This window comes from Lepisosteus oculatus, chromosome 21 (assembly GCF_040954835.1).
Source record: "Lepisosteus oculatus isolate fLepOcu1 chromosome 21, fLepOcu1.hap2, whole genome shotgun sequence".
Lineage (NCBI taxonomy): Eukaryota > Metazoa > Chordata > Actinopteri > Semionotiformes > Lepisosteidae > Lepisosteus > Lepisosteus oculatus.
Genome location: NC_090716.1, coordinates 3,924,813 through 3,942,938, shown reverse-complemented (window position 1 = coordinate 3,942,938; position 18,126 = coordinate 3,924,813). Strand labels below are relative to the sequence as shown.

The 18,126-nt window shown below is 44.9% G+C and overlaps 1 protein-coding gene across 2 annotated transcripts in view; it reads right to left on the bottom strand.

The window, feature by feature from the left end:
• Positions 1-478: 478 nt before the first annotated feature.
• The window catches only part of slc39a13 (solute carrier family 39 member 13), a 28,842-nt gene continuing 11,194 nt past the window's right edge, over positions 479-18,126 (bottom strand). For both annotated transcript variants that reach the window (XM_069181531.1, XM_069181530.1), the window contains exons 5-10: positions 12,000-12,146; positions 10,081-10,170; positions 8,717-8,767; positions 7,741-7,873; positions 6,723-6,822; positions 479-5,311 (exon numbers count right to left, since the gene is read on the bottom strand). In XM_069181531.1, coding sequence (XP_069037632.1) covers positions 5,236-5,311; positions 6,723-6,822; positions 7,741-7,873; positions 8,717-8,767; positions 10,081-10,170; positions 12,000-12,146 — 597 coding nt within the window. In that variant the 3' untranslated portion in view covers positions 479-5,235. The remainder of the gene's footprint in view (positions 5,312-6,722; positions 6,823-7,740; positions 7,874-8,716; positions 8,768-10,080; positions 10,171-11,999; positions 12,147-18,126) is intronic.

Genomic DNA, 18,126 nt, shown 5'->3' with positions numbered 1-18,126 from the left:
GAAAATACTCGAGCTACTTTCCACCCACTGTCTGTCAAGTGCGGAGAAGCTCAGACTTTTCAATTACTGCTGGAGTATTAAAAAGCACTAGAATCCGATCCACTGGTTCTGAACGCTCCCTCTGCAGCCATCCTCACCAATTTAAATTAGAGAGAGCCCTTCCCTGGAAGATATTCAGTGTACTGAAGCGATAATCATGGTGTGTACAGGAGGGACATGTTCGGAGAAAGCAGAGGGCAAGTGCTTTAATAGAGAGCCAGGAAATGAGACTTCAGGGAGTGAATAAAGATATGCTTACAGCTCACTGAGAGGTATTCTAATCTGCCACATAAATCCATTGCATGCATACACTTATGTATATTTTAGCAGTGGATTTATTGAGGTTTTCTTCAAATGTATTAGAATCATCAGGACATTTCAGCCTAGGTAAAACAACCATCCCTAACATATCACTGGAAGGAATGAGTGAAGACATAGGTTACAGTGTGTATGAGCCTTTTATTCGGAGCAGAATCCATGCAAAATATTTACAGACAACAAAACACACATACAGTATTAGCTTTCAGAAAGGCATAGGCAAAGTGAAATGCATATATCCTTTTGAAAAAGTGGAGAGAACTGGAGGTTGTCATTTCCAATCTAATTGTGGCTGAACAGAATATTCTACAGATATTCATTCTGCCACACAAAAGAGAAAATTATCTAGGGCTTTTGTTAAATTGATTTCAGCGACGAGATCTTACAAACACCACACTGCCCATGATGCTCTCGCACAATTTACACAATTCAACAGAAATGTGCTATAACCTTGAATGCCGACTTACAGCCTCACAGAACAACAAAGCCTGATTAAATGTAGTTAACTTTCTTGAGACTGTTTTAAGATTAGTGTTTTTTTTTTTTGCTTGCTGCTGCTAGTAATTTCCCCCTTTGCAGCACCACTTGAGAAGTAGCATTTTGTCAAGCCTTTGATACTGTGCAGTTGAGAGAGTCAGAAGTGCAAAAGATCTGCATTAATATATTTTTAGTAGTTTGGCTTTTGACAGCACATTAAGCACAAAGCCGTTAATCTAAAAGTGATGTCGACAGTGGGTGGGGGGAAAAAATAAATAAATCAAGGGCTGTTGAACAAGCTGCCCAGCCACGATGTTGCAGCCGATACACTGGTTTCCATCATGAAAAGACTGGGTGAGAATCTCAAATCAATTAACTACTACCTGATAAATGGGTTAGATTGGCCAGATGGTCTACTCATGGTTGTAGAGTGCAGCAAGGCTTCAGAGTTAATTGGCACATCTAATTAATCTCTATTGGAACTGAAACGTAAAAAAAAAGGTTGAGTAACACTCAACCACACCTTTCTAGCAGAGACCACTGAAAAGACAGCATACACATTTTTAAAGAGCCCCAGTTAAAGAGACTTTGCTCACCCCCTCTCAGACCGTTGAGATATACTGTAGCTGACCCATCCTAGAAGAGATTTTTTCCAAGCTCTAAAAACCCATTTAGGCTGTCCGATTTGTTTTCTGCCCCGTCGGGCATGGCAATAAAACAAAAACAAAACAAGATCATCAACAGTAACGAGGTTCCTTAAATTCCAGGAAAAGCAGCGCGAGACAAATAATGCGACACGTCCATTTTAGTGTTAAAATGAATGATTGTGATTCTAAAGCAGCCGTTAGGTTAAATCCTTTGTGATTATATATAAATAAAAAGAGTTCAGGTGGGGAGCTGCGTCAGCAGGCGTAGGCAGCAAAGGAACAAAATAATAGGTTTATTCCATGCTGAAAAGAGAAGAAAGGAAACAGCTGAAATGTTGCGTTATGCTAGGTTTTTCAGCATGGAATAAAACTATTACTTGTTCCTAAATAAAGAGTCCCCGTAGAATCATTCTTGATCAGGAGACCTTCAGACTCCAGAACACATGCCTCAAAACAAAGTCTATATAGGCAAAGCACTCACTCAGGGCAGGACTCTCTCACAAGAGGCACCAATCAAATATTCCCATTCTGAGCTTGGTAGGCAGAGGTGAACCGGTCAGAGGTCCCAGACATCAGTGCTGCTCCTGCTGGTGCCCTCAGTGAGGTACAGCCACTGTGTGTTGAGAAGCATGGTGCTCCCTGACAGCCGTCTGTTCTACCACAATCGAACCCCAAACACCCCCCCCCCAAAGGGCAACACCCAGAGCTCAAAAGCACTTTAAACACAGCGTAATGTGTCATTCACAGACAACGCTCGTTTGGTCTGGAAGATCTTAATTGATATATTTATATAGTTCCACAGGGTTGTTGCCATAGGAACAGTCTGCGAGATGGAGCAAAGCTCCAAATTCTTATTTAAGCCTACAGGACAGACCGACAGCTGGAGTCTCTGGAAATGAGGAGGAGAAAGAGGAGGTTCCGACAACCTTTCTCCGTGTTCAACAGACTGTGACTGAATCTGGACTAACAAGAACACAGACACTTTTCCTTTCGCCTTCTGAACACAGACATTAAATGGCCATGCTTGGCTGTATAAACAAAAACACAATCCACATATACACACTTCTGAAAGGTGCCAAAAATCTCCCAGGCTTAGAAACCCTGTTTCTAACAAGGCACTCATAGAAAAGGATTTTAGGTGTTGAGAGTTTCAGAGAATTGGTCAGGAGACTTTATTGGGAAATTTACTTTCATAAAGCCCATTAATGAACATTAAACAATGAATAAAATGTAATTACAGCTGTTAATAACAGAAAAGTGGACTCTATTCATCATAACAATACTCCCAAATTACAAATGCAAGTTAGGAATAACAAAACGGCAATTTCAAATGGATTACACTGCACTTTAACAAGGACTGTGTTTGTATTTTTTCTGCTTTTGTTAAAACGGTGGAAATGCACATGAAAAAATGTGTTTCAACAATACATTACAAAAATATTTTATAATTCTGTTTTATTTTCAAATATACTCCATCTTTACCAATAAAAACAAATTTAATTTATATACATAATCATTTGGACTCAACTTACACAGATAGCTGAATATGGGAAAACAGGCCTCCCCTATTAGGATGCAGGCATGGTGGAAATTTTGTAATAATTCTTTGGAGATAATGTAACAAAGGAAGGAAATAATATGAAACAAAAAACGTTAAAGCCCATTGCATACTTTTGCAGACATGCAGTCGTCAAAGCCTTACGTTAGTGTGAAAGTGGAGAAGACAGACAGACCGAGACCGTCACTTATTGTGCGATTACGAATAATATCTTACAGTGGTGTAGTTTGTATGGCTGCCTCACAGACCATGTGCCCTGGGTTCGATTCGGAACTAGGGGGTCTTGTGCGTGGTTTTTGCATGATCACTCTAGGGTCTCGGACCTCCCTAATCTATCGTGCAATGGACTGGCATCACATCTAGGATATAATCGGAAAATTCCAGGATAAAATCCGTGTTTCAGCCAGGAATAAGCGGCTTCCTGTTAATGGGGGGATGGATTATCTTGACACTACATATTCTGCTCCGTGTTAAAAGGCCCATCTGCCAAGGGAAACGTATATCTGTATTTTCAGCAATGTAAAATAGGCATCTTAGGTTTGTAAATCTTTGCAAGAGATTTTATTAAAGTTAAAATCACGAATTCTTACTATCGCTTGGCAAATGCCGCCTAAAACCATGTTTTACACCGTGCAATGGAAATTATAGAGAAAAAAAACACAAAACTGTTTTGTAAATAGTTAGGTACTGTATGTGGAACAACTTTTAAGTGATCTGCCGTTAAATGTCGTGTAAGGAGAACTGAATACATAAGCTCGCTTTACCTGATCTCTGGTCTTGCCGTTTTTCCAAATGTAACAAGTTCCTTGCCTTTAGTTATTGCTTTAATAAATTTGAAAGCACTACGGTGAAATTGATTATAGAGGTATCTACACTTTATATCATAAATAGGAGTTTCACACTTTAGATTAACATGTTCCCTCACTGAGAGAGAGAAGAGAACCAACATAAATACTTAATTTAGTACAAATGTACAAACGAAAATAAAGCAGCCACGCTAGTGAAAAAACCCACATAACCTGACCTCCGTATAACGCTGACCAAGTAAAAATCTAAAGCCAAATTTCCAAGGACATATTATTGCATTGTTTTCTATCCTTTTATATCCAGGTTTGATTGGACATTATGGAAATCTCTACACACAGAAAAAAGCCCAGGATATAAAAGTACACCAAGCTTCCGCTAAGTGGATAAAAAAAAAGAACATGCACAAGCCTGCAGCGCAGCTGGGCTTTGTGTAAGTCATACTCTCAATGACTCCCAGCTTGCACTGGTAGTTAATTCCCGGGAGTGCTTACATGATACAGAGCCCCGCCGCACAGCAAAAGGAGTGTCGCTCATATAGATCTAATACAGCGGTAACAAAACACTAAGCAGAAAACGGAGCAGGCACAAACACTCATTCCAGTGGCTTGAGGTCATGCACCGTGCAGTTCCGTGGGTGCAGAAGTACCAAGAGTATAACTGGACACTACCCCGAAGTTTGGGGAAGGTTTATATTTTAACAGGGCAGGTGTCTGGTATAATCATTTAAATGACATCTTCCGTTAACGAATGAAAAAGGAGGAGGCACAAAATGGTGATTTGACGCTAGCACTTACAGGAAACTAAATTCAATTTATACCTTCCCTTTTTTTTATATATACAAAGGCCAAGGAAGTTTCTCACAAGATATTTCAGTTCTAGTCTTTACAAGCTCTCTCATACAAACACTCTTTATGGCTTCCTTTTTATTGGTGTCGGCCTTTGTGGTTCCATTGGGCACATTAACTAATCTGGACATAATTTTTATGGGGGGCAGGAGCACAATATTGCCCCTCCCATCAAATTCAGTAGCAGCCCCATAGGGCAACAACTGTGTTTAATGACTTTGCGTCAAGTCATCAGTCTTCAGAATCACAGGACACATTCCACTGCTGTCAGGCAGCTCTTCTTTTCCTTTTACAAACTTCAGTTTCAGAAATTCAAGCTTCTCATCCTGGGAAAATACCAAAGAGGAAGCAGGAGACCTTGGGAAATAACCGTGTCTGGGCAGACTGTCAGTTCATTGTGATTTGGTTGTCGAAGGCATGATCTTTTAAGACTAATTGGAGTCTTTAAAAAAAATGTACCGAGCTTCTAGGGACAGAAGAAACCGCTCTCCAGAAGTTCTTAAAGCTTACAAAGAAATGTCTTTGATCTTCATGCGGTGAGGTTTTAATCCACTATTGCAGACATGAGAACCATCACTGCTATTCCGCAGAACAGAAGGAGGACCTGCTGGAGAGAGTTCCTGTCAAAAGGAAAACAAAACGAAAAAGTAAAGGGCAACTCCAGTCGAACGTTGATTATCCATCTATATGCAAGAGAACACATTTACCTGACTGCTGAAAGAGAAATAAATCAGACATCCCACAATTAATTGCGATTTTAGGCTCTTTTTTTAGTTCAGCAGTCATGCTTAACAAGCACTCCCAGTCTTGACTGACAAAACAGACCGAGCGAAAGAAAATCATTTTTGTGCATTCGTGTTATAGCTACAGTTCACAAGAGAGCGTTAAAATGAAAGCGCCGACAGGGAGGTGGGCACTGTGCCGCGGACATGACTCAAATACGAGATTTCAAAATGGTTTATTTTTTTTAACAGTTTCCAGGAGAAGCAAAAATATATAAGCTGCAAAATGTTAAGAATTTCAGAAAGAGACGCACTGCACATGCATTCAAAAAATGCTTTGATGCATTTAAAAAAAAAAAGAAAAACCTGACAGTGCCTGCCTTCCTTTCCACAAATAATCTTTAAACCCCAAGCAGCTCCTTCTGATTAACAGAGCTCTTTGGACAGATCTGCACTCAGTGTCTGGTAGCTGGAGCTCCTGACAGACCTACCAAGCAGCCTGCAATGATGACTTGTGACAGCTCAGCACTCCTCAGATGCTGCTAACATCTGCTCTCCGAGAAAGCAGATTTGGGAGTGTCTTTACCACACTGCATCCCCTCAAGGGAAACTGGACCATTTCTTTTTCGAAAGCTCATTTCCATCGCCAGATAACGAACTGAAGTCTCTCGCTTCTTCCAAATCTCACATCCTATCACCTCCGTTTAGAACACGCAACATACAGAAAACTTAAGACTTCATAGAAAATGCTAATGCAGTTATCCCTCAATTTGATTTATGAACTTAGCTCGTGCACCAAAAACCACTTAGAAGATGAAAATTCGTAAATCGAAAATGTAATTCCTGTAGGATCCGATGTGAGATATTCCCCCTAGAGCAACCCCACCACTATCCATACATTACAATAGGACACCAGCCGAACACATCAAGCATTGTTTGAGCCTCAAAATAACTTGAGGCATTAACAAACCTGTCATCCAGGTGCTTAATAAAATCTTCAATGCATAAGCAAGAATAATGAAAAGTATTAAAATTGCACTTTATCTTTTATTCAAGCTTCCATAATAAAGTTGAAGCTTTAATAAATCTTCAATCAGTTAGGAACCTTTTCCCGTTAGGAAAAATTGCTACCATCATAGAGCAAGTTGTGATGCATTTTTCATAAACCTGATTGCAAAAAAATATTTCTTGGAAGGTTTTAAAAATGAAAAGATTTATTACTGTAAAGGTGACGCACACAGTGCAAGGACCTAATCAATCGAAGAACAGCAAATATGAACGAAATTTCATTGGTAGATTCACTACTAACCTGGGATTGGTTTCTTCAAGCAGTTCTGGCACAACATTCACCAGGGCAATATACAGAAAACCACCCGATGTAAAAGGCAAAATCCAGGATATTGTGTCTTCTGTGAAGATCAGAAGAAATCAAATATATACAACTATCAACACGCTACAAATGTGTCGCAGCTTCTTTACAAAAGTCAGACCTAGTCGTTCACAGATTAAGCCTAGTCTTTTAAGAAAACGGGGGGAAAAAATAATTAATTACAGAAGGCCATCTGACCCATGATGCTCATGTGATCAGTAGTATCTAGTTGGGGAAGTGCATCAGGCTTATAGTGGAAGTTGGAGCTCCTGAGAGTCCAGGTGTGCCCTCTCACTCCCAGGACCTGTGCCTCCAGTCACCCCCGCCACGCGCCCGGCGCTGGCCCAGTCACCCCCGTCACACGCCCAGTCACCCCCGCCACGCGCCCGGCGCTGGCCCAGTCACCCCCGTCACACGCCCAGTCACCCCCGCCACGCGCCCGGCGCTGGCCCAGTCACCCCCGTCACACGCCCAGTCACCCCCGTCACGCGCTCGGCGCCGGCCCAGTCCCCCCCGTCACGCGCCCGGCGCCGGCCCAGTCACCCCCATCACACGCCCAGTCACCCCCGTCACGCGCTCGGCGCTGGCCCAGTCCCCCCCGTCACGCGCTCGGCGCCGGCCCAGTCACCCCCGTCACACGCCCAGTCACCCCCGTCACTCGCTCGGCGCCGGCCCAGTCCCCCCCGTCACGCGCCCGGCGCCGGCCCAGTCACCCCCATCACACGCCCAGTCACCCCCGTCACGCGCTCGGCGCTGGCCCAGTCCCCCCCGTCACGCGCTCGGCGCCGGCCCAGTCCCCCCCGTCACGCGCCCAGTCACCCCCGTCACGCGCTCGGCGCCGGCCCAGTCCCCCCCGCCACGTGCCCGGCGCCGGCCCAGTCCCCCCCGCCACGTGCCCGGCGCCGGCCCAGTCCCCCCCGTCCCCTCCCGTCATGGCCTGCAGGCTGCTGCTCCTTACCTGCTCCTTTGGGGGACTGTGCACACAGGGCAAAGCAGGCCCCCAGAACCCCACCCATCGCCGTGGAGAGCTGCATCTTCGCTGCGCTCCAGCGGTCAAACCCGGCTCTCAGGAGGATGGCAAAGTCCCCCACCTGCAACCGGGAACACATTCATGGTGAGAGCTCAAATCAAGAGCAGAGCAGCTCCACCTGCCTTCACAAGACGGCAGCCAGAACCTGCAACGGACCTCAGGAACACATGGAGGCCGATGCTACATTCAGCAATTCCGGCTCCTTTGCATATTTAAAGAGTTCATCTTGCTTATGACCATGAACTTCTCTGTGATAAGTAATACCAAGCAGCCCATTGAGGCCCCTGTCGCCCTGATGTTACATATGGCAGAAGACATCAGTTCATACAGACTTGCCCTGCTGGTTTAGAGACGCTCTGTAAAATAACCACACTAGCATGGCAGGAATTTTAAAATATGGAGCTCGGCGTATATATTGTAAAATCTCACCTTTCCAAGATATTAAAAAAAACAGTGACGTTTCAATTATTACTATTCCAAAATGTTATTTTTTTTAATTTCTCCGCAGCTCCGTGTTGTTGTACAACAGTAGTAAGGATACGAGCCCACAACAGGAAATCGATAATCCCATCATCATTCTACTCCTTTCAGGAAACCGAGAGGGGGGGGGGGGGGGTACAACTTTGCCCCCCCCTCGCCGCTGAACACGGCTCTGCAGCGGTTCTCTGGGTAATTGCGGGTTTTTATTCACTTCAGTCAAGGCCACGCTCTGCAGATCAGAGCGCTGAAAGAAGAAGATCATCCTTTTCCCTCTCCGTCTAAAGATGAGTGCTGCTGCTCAGGAGCTGATAGCTGGGGCTTATGACATAACAGGCAGGAGCATCATTCTTCAAGCAACGTTCCTGCCACACAGGTCTGAGCAGTCAAAATTTAGACAGCCCCCCCCTCCCGGATATTTACCCACCTCATGAGGGATTTCATGAAGGAGAATGGCCAGGGTTGTCAGGAAGCCAACCTGTCAAGGCAGGAAATCACAGTTACTCCACAGTAGAGGCCACTGCAGGGAGAGGTGGGGGGATTTTAGAGATGGGACACTGCACAGCCTCCCCACTCCTGTGGATGGGTATGTAACCACGGCAACCATCTCCTCTTTTTTTACGATAATTACGACAATTACAGCGCAGGGTTCGGGCGGGTGCCAAGAGCGAGATGTCAAGAAAAAAATCAATTAAAAAAAGCCCATTCCGAATGCCGTCTCGGCTCCTGAAAGGTTTCTCAAAAGCTCGAAAATGCATGCAAGAAGACTTAATGACAGCCCGTCACGGTCTGGAGAGGGGAACCGTAGTAGTATGTGCTCGGGGGGGGAATCCGAACACCTGCAGACTCCTTTTTCTCATGCGTGGCGGGAAGATCTGGGGATGTTTGTGAAGGATAAGCACGAAGCCTCATCTGCTCGGACTGCACAGTTACAGTACAGTCGACAGAGCAGTGACGAAGAGGATTCTAGGAAGGCAGCAATGGGCTGTATTGGGACTGATAACTGGACGGGTGTGGGTTCGAATCGCAGGTGGGAGACTGCTGGATGGACCCTCGAGCAAGGTACTTCACTCAAATCCAGTAAAATATACAGCTTTCAAGGGACCAAGTAAAGGTTTATACCATGCCAAAAAGAAAAGAGACAACGTTTCGGTTGTGGAGCATTCTTCAGGTGTGAAGAAGGCTACACACCCTAAACATTGTTTTGTTTCTTCTGTTCTCAGCGTGGAATAAACCTTTACTTGGTCCCTTGCAGCCTACGCCTGCTGACACAGCTACCTTCTTGAACTACACAGCTTTCAGCTGTGTAAAAGGGTACAAAAGATAATGTACAGGAAAAAGGGGATAAAAGTGCCAGCCAAATGAATTAACAACAATAAAATAAAAATGGAGAGATAAATGACAGAGTACCCCCCCCAGACAAGCAAGACTTGTTACATAGATTAACAAGCAAACACTACCAGAAATGCTAAACGTGGACTTTAAGAGTACGGATGACAAATAAATAAATGCTGGTACAAGTTCATAAGGCGAAAGGAAATATTTGATTAAATCGTTAGGGAAGAATCCATAAACATTTAACCCCGAGGATACGCAGCACAAAGCTATTTAAACCCTGGACAGCAGGGGGCGCCATGGTTTGCAAGTGGAGGAAGGCCAACCCATTGCAGTGATCAGAGCCAAGGGGTGGGAGAGTGGGTGGCCGTGCTCTCTTCCGGGGCTTCGGATCTTACGTTAAAGTGAATCAGGACGTGGAGAGAGAGAGGAAAAAAAAAACACACTTCCACCTACTTTTCTGCTGACGAGGAAACTCCCGGCGACGGCCAGGCCGTGGGTGAAGTTATCGATGCAGTTAGCCAACAGGTTCAGGTAGCCACTCGTCTGTCAACACACAGTACACTCAGTAAGGGGAAGATGCAGCTTGGTTTTCCCTCGGCTTCCACCCCAAGGAATAATACCGGGTGCATTTACAAACGGGGTTAAAACATACTCGCTTATAACTGCGACAAATTCACCAGGCTACGAGGAAAAGGGGGCAGCGGTTTTTGCAGCAGGTGCACCGACACTTTTTTTGTTCTGGGAAAGACGCGACACAGGCGAGTTCATTTCGGCGATTAACATTTATCATCCACAGGGCTGGGCCACAGGCAGTCAGCTGTGAGAGCTGCAGGCCAGCAGTATAGTATGTGTGTGTGGTTGTGCGACCGTTGCTGGAATCCACACAAGCAAGACACCTGCTTCACACCAGACTGCAGATTCTACCCGAATTCTAAATGTTAAACCTATAATCAATATCTAAGGCTCCTATGCTTTTTAAAAGGACTTGAACACATTGAGTGAGAGGTTTCCATCTGATGATCAGTAGGTACATTTACAGTAAATAGAACAGGCACCCATAAACTACCTTGTATCACCTTTCTAAACATTTGAACAATCCATCCAGGTCAGATGCTGTAGGTGTAAAACCACTGAGCAGTATAGTCCTGCCTGGATAACAATCATATCCTTACACTTATATAGTGCTTTACTGGACACTCCACTCAAAGTGCTTTACAGGTAATGGGGATCCCCTCCACCACCACCAGTGTGCAGCCCCACCTGGATGATGCTCCAGTCCTCTCACACACACCAGCTCTCAGTGGGGAGGAGAGCAGAGTGATGAGGCCAGTTCAGAGATGGGGGTTATTAGGAGGTCATGATGGGTAAAGGTCAGGGGAATTAGGACCCACACAGATGGTAGGGTGAGCGCAACTGTAGCTTTCCAGGAGGTCTGCCATCCAGGTACTGGCCAGGCTCACACCTGCTGAGCTTCAGCAGGCTGCCAGCTGTGACTTGCAGGATAATCTAGCTACTGCATTCTCAGACTGTCATCCCTGTTGCTGCTACAAGGTGGCAGTTGGACAAAACGCTTCTTAAGGAGGCATCAAGCAGTCTGAACATATTCACTGAGATCTGTACCATCTGGTTTGCCACTCAGGTGGCTCAGCAATTAGAGAGACAGGATAAGAGTATTTTCACAGCCTGTTTGTGAGGTGAGAAAGGAAACCCATCCCAACAAGCATGAGATGGAAGCAGAAATTGCATAACATGAATTTTATAACCGATTTCTTCAGTATACCTAGAAATATGCATGCCTAAAGTAGTACGGTTTTGCTGGAGGACTCCTAAAAACATTTATTTGAGCTACACAGGATTTTGTGTGATAGTTATAATGGAAATAACTCTGCTCCTCTAAATGAGATTTTTTTTTTCCTGATTTATATCCATTAACACACATTATTCCCTTCAAGGATCTATCCCTGTATAATAATGTCAGGGGGTCAGGAGGAACATGGAATCTACAGAACAGTCTCCTGGCCACAATTAAGCTTTGCGACTTCACAGCCCTCGAAAGAAATGTTTTGTTTCCTTTCAAAAATACGAAAAAAAAAAAAACTCGTCTAGGCAGCGTGAAACGTTGACTCGGGCTTCCAAAGAGTTCCTCTGCAAGTCGAACCTGGGGCTTGACACGAAGTTCAGGCTTCACAGACCAAGGACACCTGTAGCCCTGAACGTGATCACCTGAAGTCAGCCCGACAGTCCAAGGTTTAGCGCTAATTACGGTCCGTGAACGCACGGGGAAGAGCGTATAACTCCCACCGTATGTGCCAGTTAGAAATGACACAGAGGAGAGACTACCCCAAAGGCCCCTCCAGAGAGTCCGTACAGACCTTGATTTTGTCTGCAGGCTGGTGGAGTGTCATCTTCTGCTTCAGGGCTGAGGGATTGGAGTGACTGCAGTGGCCATTAGAGTGCATTAACAGCCTCTCTCGAGGGCAGCTCATTTGTCCACAATGGAGCTCGGAGCCTGAGCAGCCCTGCAGGACACAGGAGGGAGAGAGAGAGAGAGAAATTTCAGCTGGGTGGTTCTCTTACCTTGTGCTGTCCAGAGGATGCTAGCTGTTCTCCTCACTCCCTCCCCCATCATCTTTTGGTTTCTATCCCTGCCAGGGTCTCCAATACGTACTTGAACGTCAGTTTCACAACTAGCTTTCTCAATTAGGAATGTTTTATTCTCTTGGTCCCCCTTCATCAGCTGAATATTTGAGCTACCTTCCAACTTTCAGAGCTACAATCGAAGCCTCCAACAGGTTTGGTTTTAAAAGAATCCAAATGTTTTGTCTTTTTCTCCAGGCAATCAGACTATCAACAGCATTCAGAACCAGTCATAGGAACAATCACTGCACCAACCAGTCTGAAGGCAGCCACTAAACCGACAGCACGACCTGTGTTGTTGAACACAAAGTTTGCTCTTGGTAGTTTAGTGCCTTCTATCTTGTGACTCTCTCCTATATCCTTTAAAAACAAACTCTAAACAAAATACCCCTTTTGCAATTATCGGGTTATTAAAAAACCAGAAAGTTAACCCAGCAGACAAACCAGAGATCCCTAGTGGAAACTACACTTATGTGTTTACAAAGGGCTGTAGAATTAGTCCTATGTTGTCATACTGTGGTTTGACAAGAGAGTTATTGTGGGTTGGTAGAGTCATACGCACGTTAAGTATTAATTGCCTTGTGTACCAGGAACGTGCACATTCTGAGCACCTAACTGCTTCAGCAATTCTACGAGACACATTGTTGTTGTTTTTTATTACAGGGTGCGGAGAAACTCTCAGAGTCTCCCACCTGTCCATCATTTTCAGGCACCCATCACACCAGTCACTCTGCAACCACACTGTGAACCATCGGATAATAGCTTTGTGTGGTCCTACAACAACAAACAAACCCATGGAAGGTGATGATATACTCATCCCATTAGCACAGCACACGATCCCTCTAGAATGTCTCTGGAGAGCCGACTAACAAGGCACCCCTCACTCATCAGCTGTGCTAATCAGTCCTGGGAAGTTTTATTTTCCGACCCGGCACTTCCTCAACCAGAACAGCTGTACGCAGGGATGAAATGTTTGCGTTTTCAAACAGATTACTCCATATTTCATGAAACCCTTCTTCCTGTGGCAGCCTGCATAGCAGCAAGCAAATGGAAACCAGAATTTGTCCTTTCATCTCTCTGGGCCTGCACACAGCTCTCAAAGTTAAAGCATTAAGATTGCTTTTAAAGTTCAAGAGACAGGTCATCTTTTTTTAAAAATCGGGCAACTGCACACAGAATTCAACAGTCCTTGGTGGACGCGATACCTCAGCAACCCTCTTGCACATGCTTTTATTTTACAAGAAACAAAAAAAAAAGAGCGGACCAGAATAAATTAAGGAGCTCAGACTGATCACTTCCAGTTAACCAGCCCATCACAGCTAACTGGTGCACAGCGCCTCCTGGTGGCCACATTCCTATTCTCCTACTCTTGAATTTGTTTTCGATTGCAAGCCCTCGGCCTATTAATACCAGCTGCTACACACAACCCTTTGAACTGCCTTCACATCAGAGACAATAACCCCCCCCCCCAAAAAAAAACATTTCCTCCTGGATGGGTAAGTTACATTCATTGTTACGAAAAGCCTGTCACTAAACTGTTTGTCTTGCGTTTTGGAGTGTCACAGGAGGCAATGACCCTCTTTCACAGATCATTTATCGAGAGTGTTTTGACCTTCTCCCTCACTGTGTGGTATGGTAACACGTCTGCCCAGGACGAGAAACAGCTGGATTGTGTAGATTACTTCCCAAACTGCCACCTTCCCTCTGTGCCCTCACCCTACTTCTCTATTGTACAGCTTAATTGCAAGATCTCTCCCAATCAAATTCCATGCCACTAGTCATCACGGCAATAAGTATCGAACCTGAAAAGGAACACATGGCGAGCAGGGACAGCGTCTTTCACATAAATCCAAGAACAAATCGAGTTGCCACTTAACATCCTTATTTTTCTCCACTCTTATTGCTGAGAAAGAAGAACAGGCAACCTCTTCCCCCCCAAGCTCTCCCTTGACCAGACGGGTGTGTGACGGAAAGCTGCCCGCATTTTTAGTTTTCCCCCCAGCACCCCTCCGGCCTCGACGAGGCAGCCCACGAAAATCAAGACTCCCTACGGCTGCAGGAGCACCGCGAGGCAAAGGAGGAGACTGGCTCTGGTTATCAGCTGTTGACAAGTCCACGGGCTCCTGATTTATGGACGCTGGGAGCGGAGGAGAGGAACCAATTAAATGCAGCAAACCCAAGGGGCGTTAACTGATGATGGTCATTTATGAGCCAGAAGTAATCCTGCCACAGGCCACTTCACTGTGCTCTCCTCACAGGGAAAACCTCACGATCCGAAAACCGCTTCTGTCCGATTAAACCTCTCCTGCTCCATCTACCACGGCAGATGGTTTCATAACCCTCAAAATAAACAGGCAACTATTATTCCCTTTGGTTATTTTCAAAATCAATCCGACACCGGTTTGTATAATATCTGGCACTCCGCACGGATACAAGCCGAGCTTTTGACACCGGCACGTACCTCATCTCGAGCCTGGGCAGGCCACTCAGGCAGCGAGAAAACCGAGCCAGCTTTTAATAAGGCTTGACAAGGCAGACGGCATGTTAGCAAAGAAAGCAATGGAGAAACGGGTTGTATCTATCTATGGAACAGTCTTTTTTTGGTCTCAAGCTGAAGAACCCGTGGAAAAAAAAAAGGGAAAAAAAGTGAGAATTGCATTTCACAGAAAAAAAAAATGTGTAAATCGGAAGTTGTACTGGTTAATTGCAAAAGGTGACTAATTATGGATTGAATCGCATGCAGTAAAAGAGGAATATTCCGAGATGTAGCATTTAAGAACGTTGCGCATTTAGAGAAAAGTGCCAATACGTAGGAAGATAATGTCCAATTAGTTTCCTCCTTGCCTCTTTGTAGTGCCATTAATAACAGTGGCCGGGGGACAAAATTAGACGGCCGATGGCCCCGAAGTTGCCGAGCTGTCCAAGTGACTAATGCCATGAGGGTGCCTGCTGGCCCCAGCACTTCCACTGCCTCCGAGCGGAAAAGCTCTCCTCAGAGGCTTAGACGAACAACTGGCACCCCCCAACACTGGGAATCAGCTTCATTCTTCTCTATGGGAACCACTCTCCCCTCAGCACAAATGTCTTGATTTTTTTTTTCCCGGCGTCGACAGAGAACACTGCCGCAGGGGCTGTAATCTTTTGTTAAGCCTGATCTTGCTAGGCTGGCCACTCCGAGTTGCAGCCACGAGGACCAGACCAGCTCTCCTGGTGCAATAATGCCCTTCAGTAATTAAGCACAAGAAGCGCCGGACACTGAGTTGCATGATCGTCTCTCAGCTTACTGTCCGGCCCCTCGATAGCAAAGGAGAATTCAGATTTCACAGCGAGTGCTTTTCTTGGTCTGCAAGTCTATCAACAATCGCTGAATGATGGATTGTGGCAGCGAGGGCATGCTTACAAACGTGCACGTTCATATCTAGGATGAAGCAGCTGAGAGCAGCCTCTTGAGGAGTTTGTACATAGTTTCTGCTGTGTGGAAATGCACATCAGAGTCAGGACTGGGGTATAGAGAGGAGGTGTCAGAACTGGCTACCATACTGTTCTAAACACACCCGGCATGGAGTTTCCATTTTCTATTTTGCCACAACCCAACTAAACCTGTGTGTGCTGCAAACGCATTCACGTGCATTAAGACGTACAGAGAAAAATATCTGCAGCTTCTGCCTCTTTATGCAAATTTCCTCAGCTTATGTACAGCTCAGAACATGCAAACTATTTCATTACTACTGGTAAAAAAAAAGAAAAAGGCCAGTTCCCTTCTGCCATTCAAATCTCAGGTTTGTCCCAAGCATAGCAGACAGCAGCCCTAATTATCAGGAAACCGCTAAAAATAGAGAGGAAAACAGCAAGTGGTTGCCAATCTTCATTAGCAGCTGCAAAGTAGCTGGTGTCTGCCGCTTGCTCAATTTAGAGCTTTACTGATCCAAGCTGCAACCCTGTCAATCAGTTTTGTTTTTAGGCTGACAGGGTTTGTTTGGGGGTGGGGTTGGGGGAAATGATTGTGCCAAGCTGCTCAAGACACGAGCTCATGAACAGCAGCCATATCACTCTGCAACTCACAACTGGCAGCCCACTGAAGCTCTGCAGGTGTGAGCCTGGTCAGTACCTGGATAGGAGACCTCCTGGGAAAAACTAAGGTTGCTGCTGGAAGAGGTGTTATTTGGGCCAACAGGGGGCGCTCACCCTGTGGTCCATGTGGGTCCTAATGCCCCAGTATGGTGACGGGGACACTATACTGTAAACTGGCGCCGTCCTTCAGATGAGACGTAAAACCGAGGTCCTGACTCTCTGTGGTCATTAGAAATCCCAAATTTCCCATTGGCCTTTACCAATCATGGCCTCCTAATAAACCTCTCCTCCCCACTGAGAGCTGATGTGTGGTGAGCGTTCTGGCGCACTATGGCTGCCGTCGCATCATCCAGGTGGAGCTTCACACTGGTGGGGGTGGAGGGGATCCCCATTATCTCTAAAGTGCTTTGAGTGGAGTGTCCCGAAAAGCACTTTATAAGTGTAAGGAATTATTATTATTATTATTATTATTATTATTAACAGTGCTGGTCAATAGGCTTGCTTGCAAATTTCTAATGGCAGTAAGTTAAAAGCAGCTGGAAAAGGTCAATTTTAAACAGCAGACCTAGACCAAACATGTTTAGGAGCACCCTTCAGTACTTTGAGAAGAAAACAAGCGCATGGAACTTGGATACAGAAGAAAACAAGACAACCCCACATGTGATGCAAGACCAGCTTGGAACTGATCAAGGGCTTCTGCCTGTGATTATCAGTTTGCACTTAGCTGCGAGACCAGGACACACACACAAGGTATAAAGTTCATGCATTTTAACAGCAATGGTGTAACAGATAAGATGCTTTATTTGCACGGCAGAGATTGCATCTGAAATTGTGAAAGGAAGGAAGAAATTGCTTCGTTAAAAAAAAGAAGCGCATTTTGCGTTTCAATCCATGAAAGAGCTTGTAGGGAATATTAACCCCCAATACAGAATCAAAGTGAAGATTTATTAGACCAGTTCAAGAGAAGGTTTAAATTTAGTGACAGAATGACTACAGTCATATGCTGACTAAAATAACTGACAAACCTGTCATTTGAGCAATGGTTTTGTCCTGTAATTGTCATTTCTAAAATGTTAGTACTCTTTGCTTTCCTGAATGACTTCTGTGACAGTGCAATAATGTAAAGACAACAGTGAAAAGATAGGACACTAGACAGACTCCAGAAAAACAGGTCAGCGACACAGAATTTTAGGCCAAGCTTGAATAAAAAAATACCCTGTTACTCTTGAATATCTACAAGCATAAATAAGCCAATCCTCTTAGCTGTGGAGTCTGTCTCAATTAAATTAATTCCCACAGATACATTATCCTAGCAACATCATCACTAATGGGACGTCTCGGCAGAAAAGCTGACCGTTTCAACATCTGGAGGTCAAAGGTGACCCAGAATGACATGTGGGAGGTTCACCGGCATAAACACGGAGAAGCTTTCTTTAAGAAGATCAGAGAGCCATTTTGCTGAACTAACAGACTTGTCAAGAAAGCTGCAAAGCACAGATGATCAGTATGGGCTTCTCTCTCCCAAACCATTCTGCACAAGTACCTTCTGAAACAAAAGAGTACGGGCATCCAGAGAGCAGATCACTACAAAGAAAAATAAACACAGGAAAAATAACTGGCACCTTTTAAATGCATTAAAAAAATTAAATGAACACAAGCTCACCAATGTGAGGAGAAGCTGCAAGATCTAAACCTTTGTTTAGAAAATAACTGGGGGGCAAAATCAAACACAGGAAGCTAGAGAAAGTTGACTGGCGGAGCTTGCAAAAGTAATTAGAAAATTCATAGCTA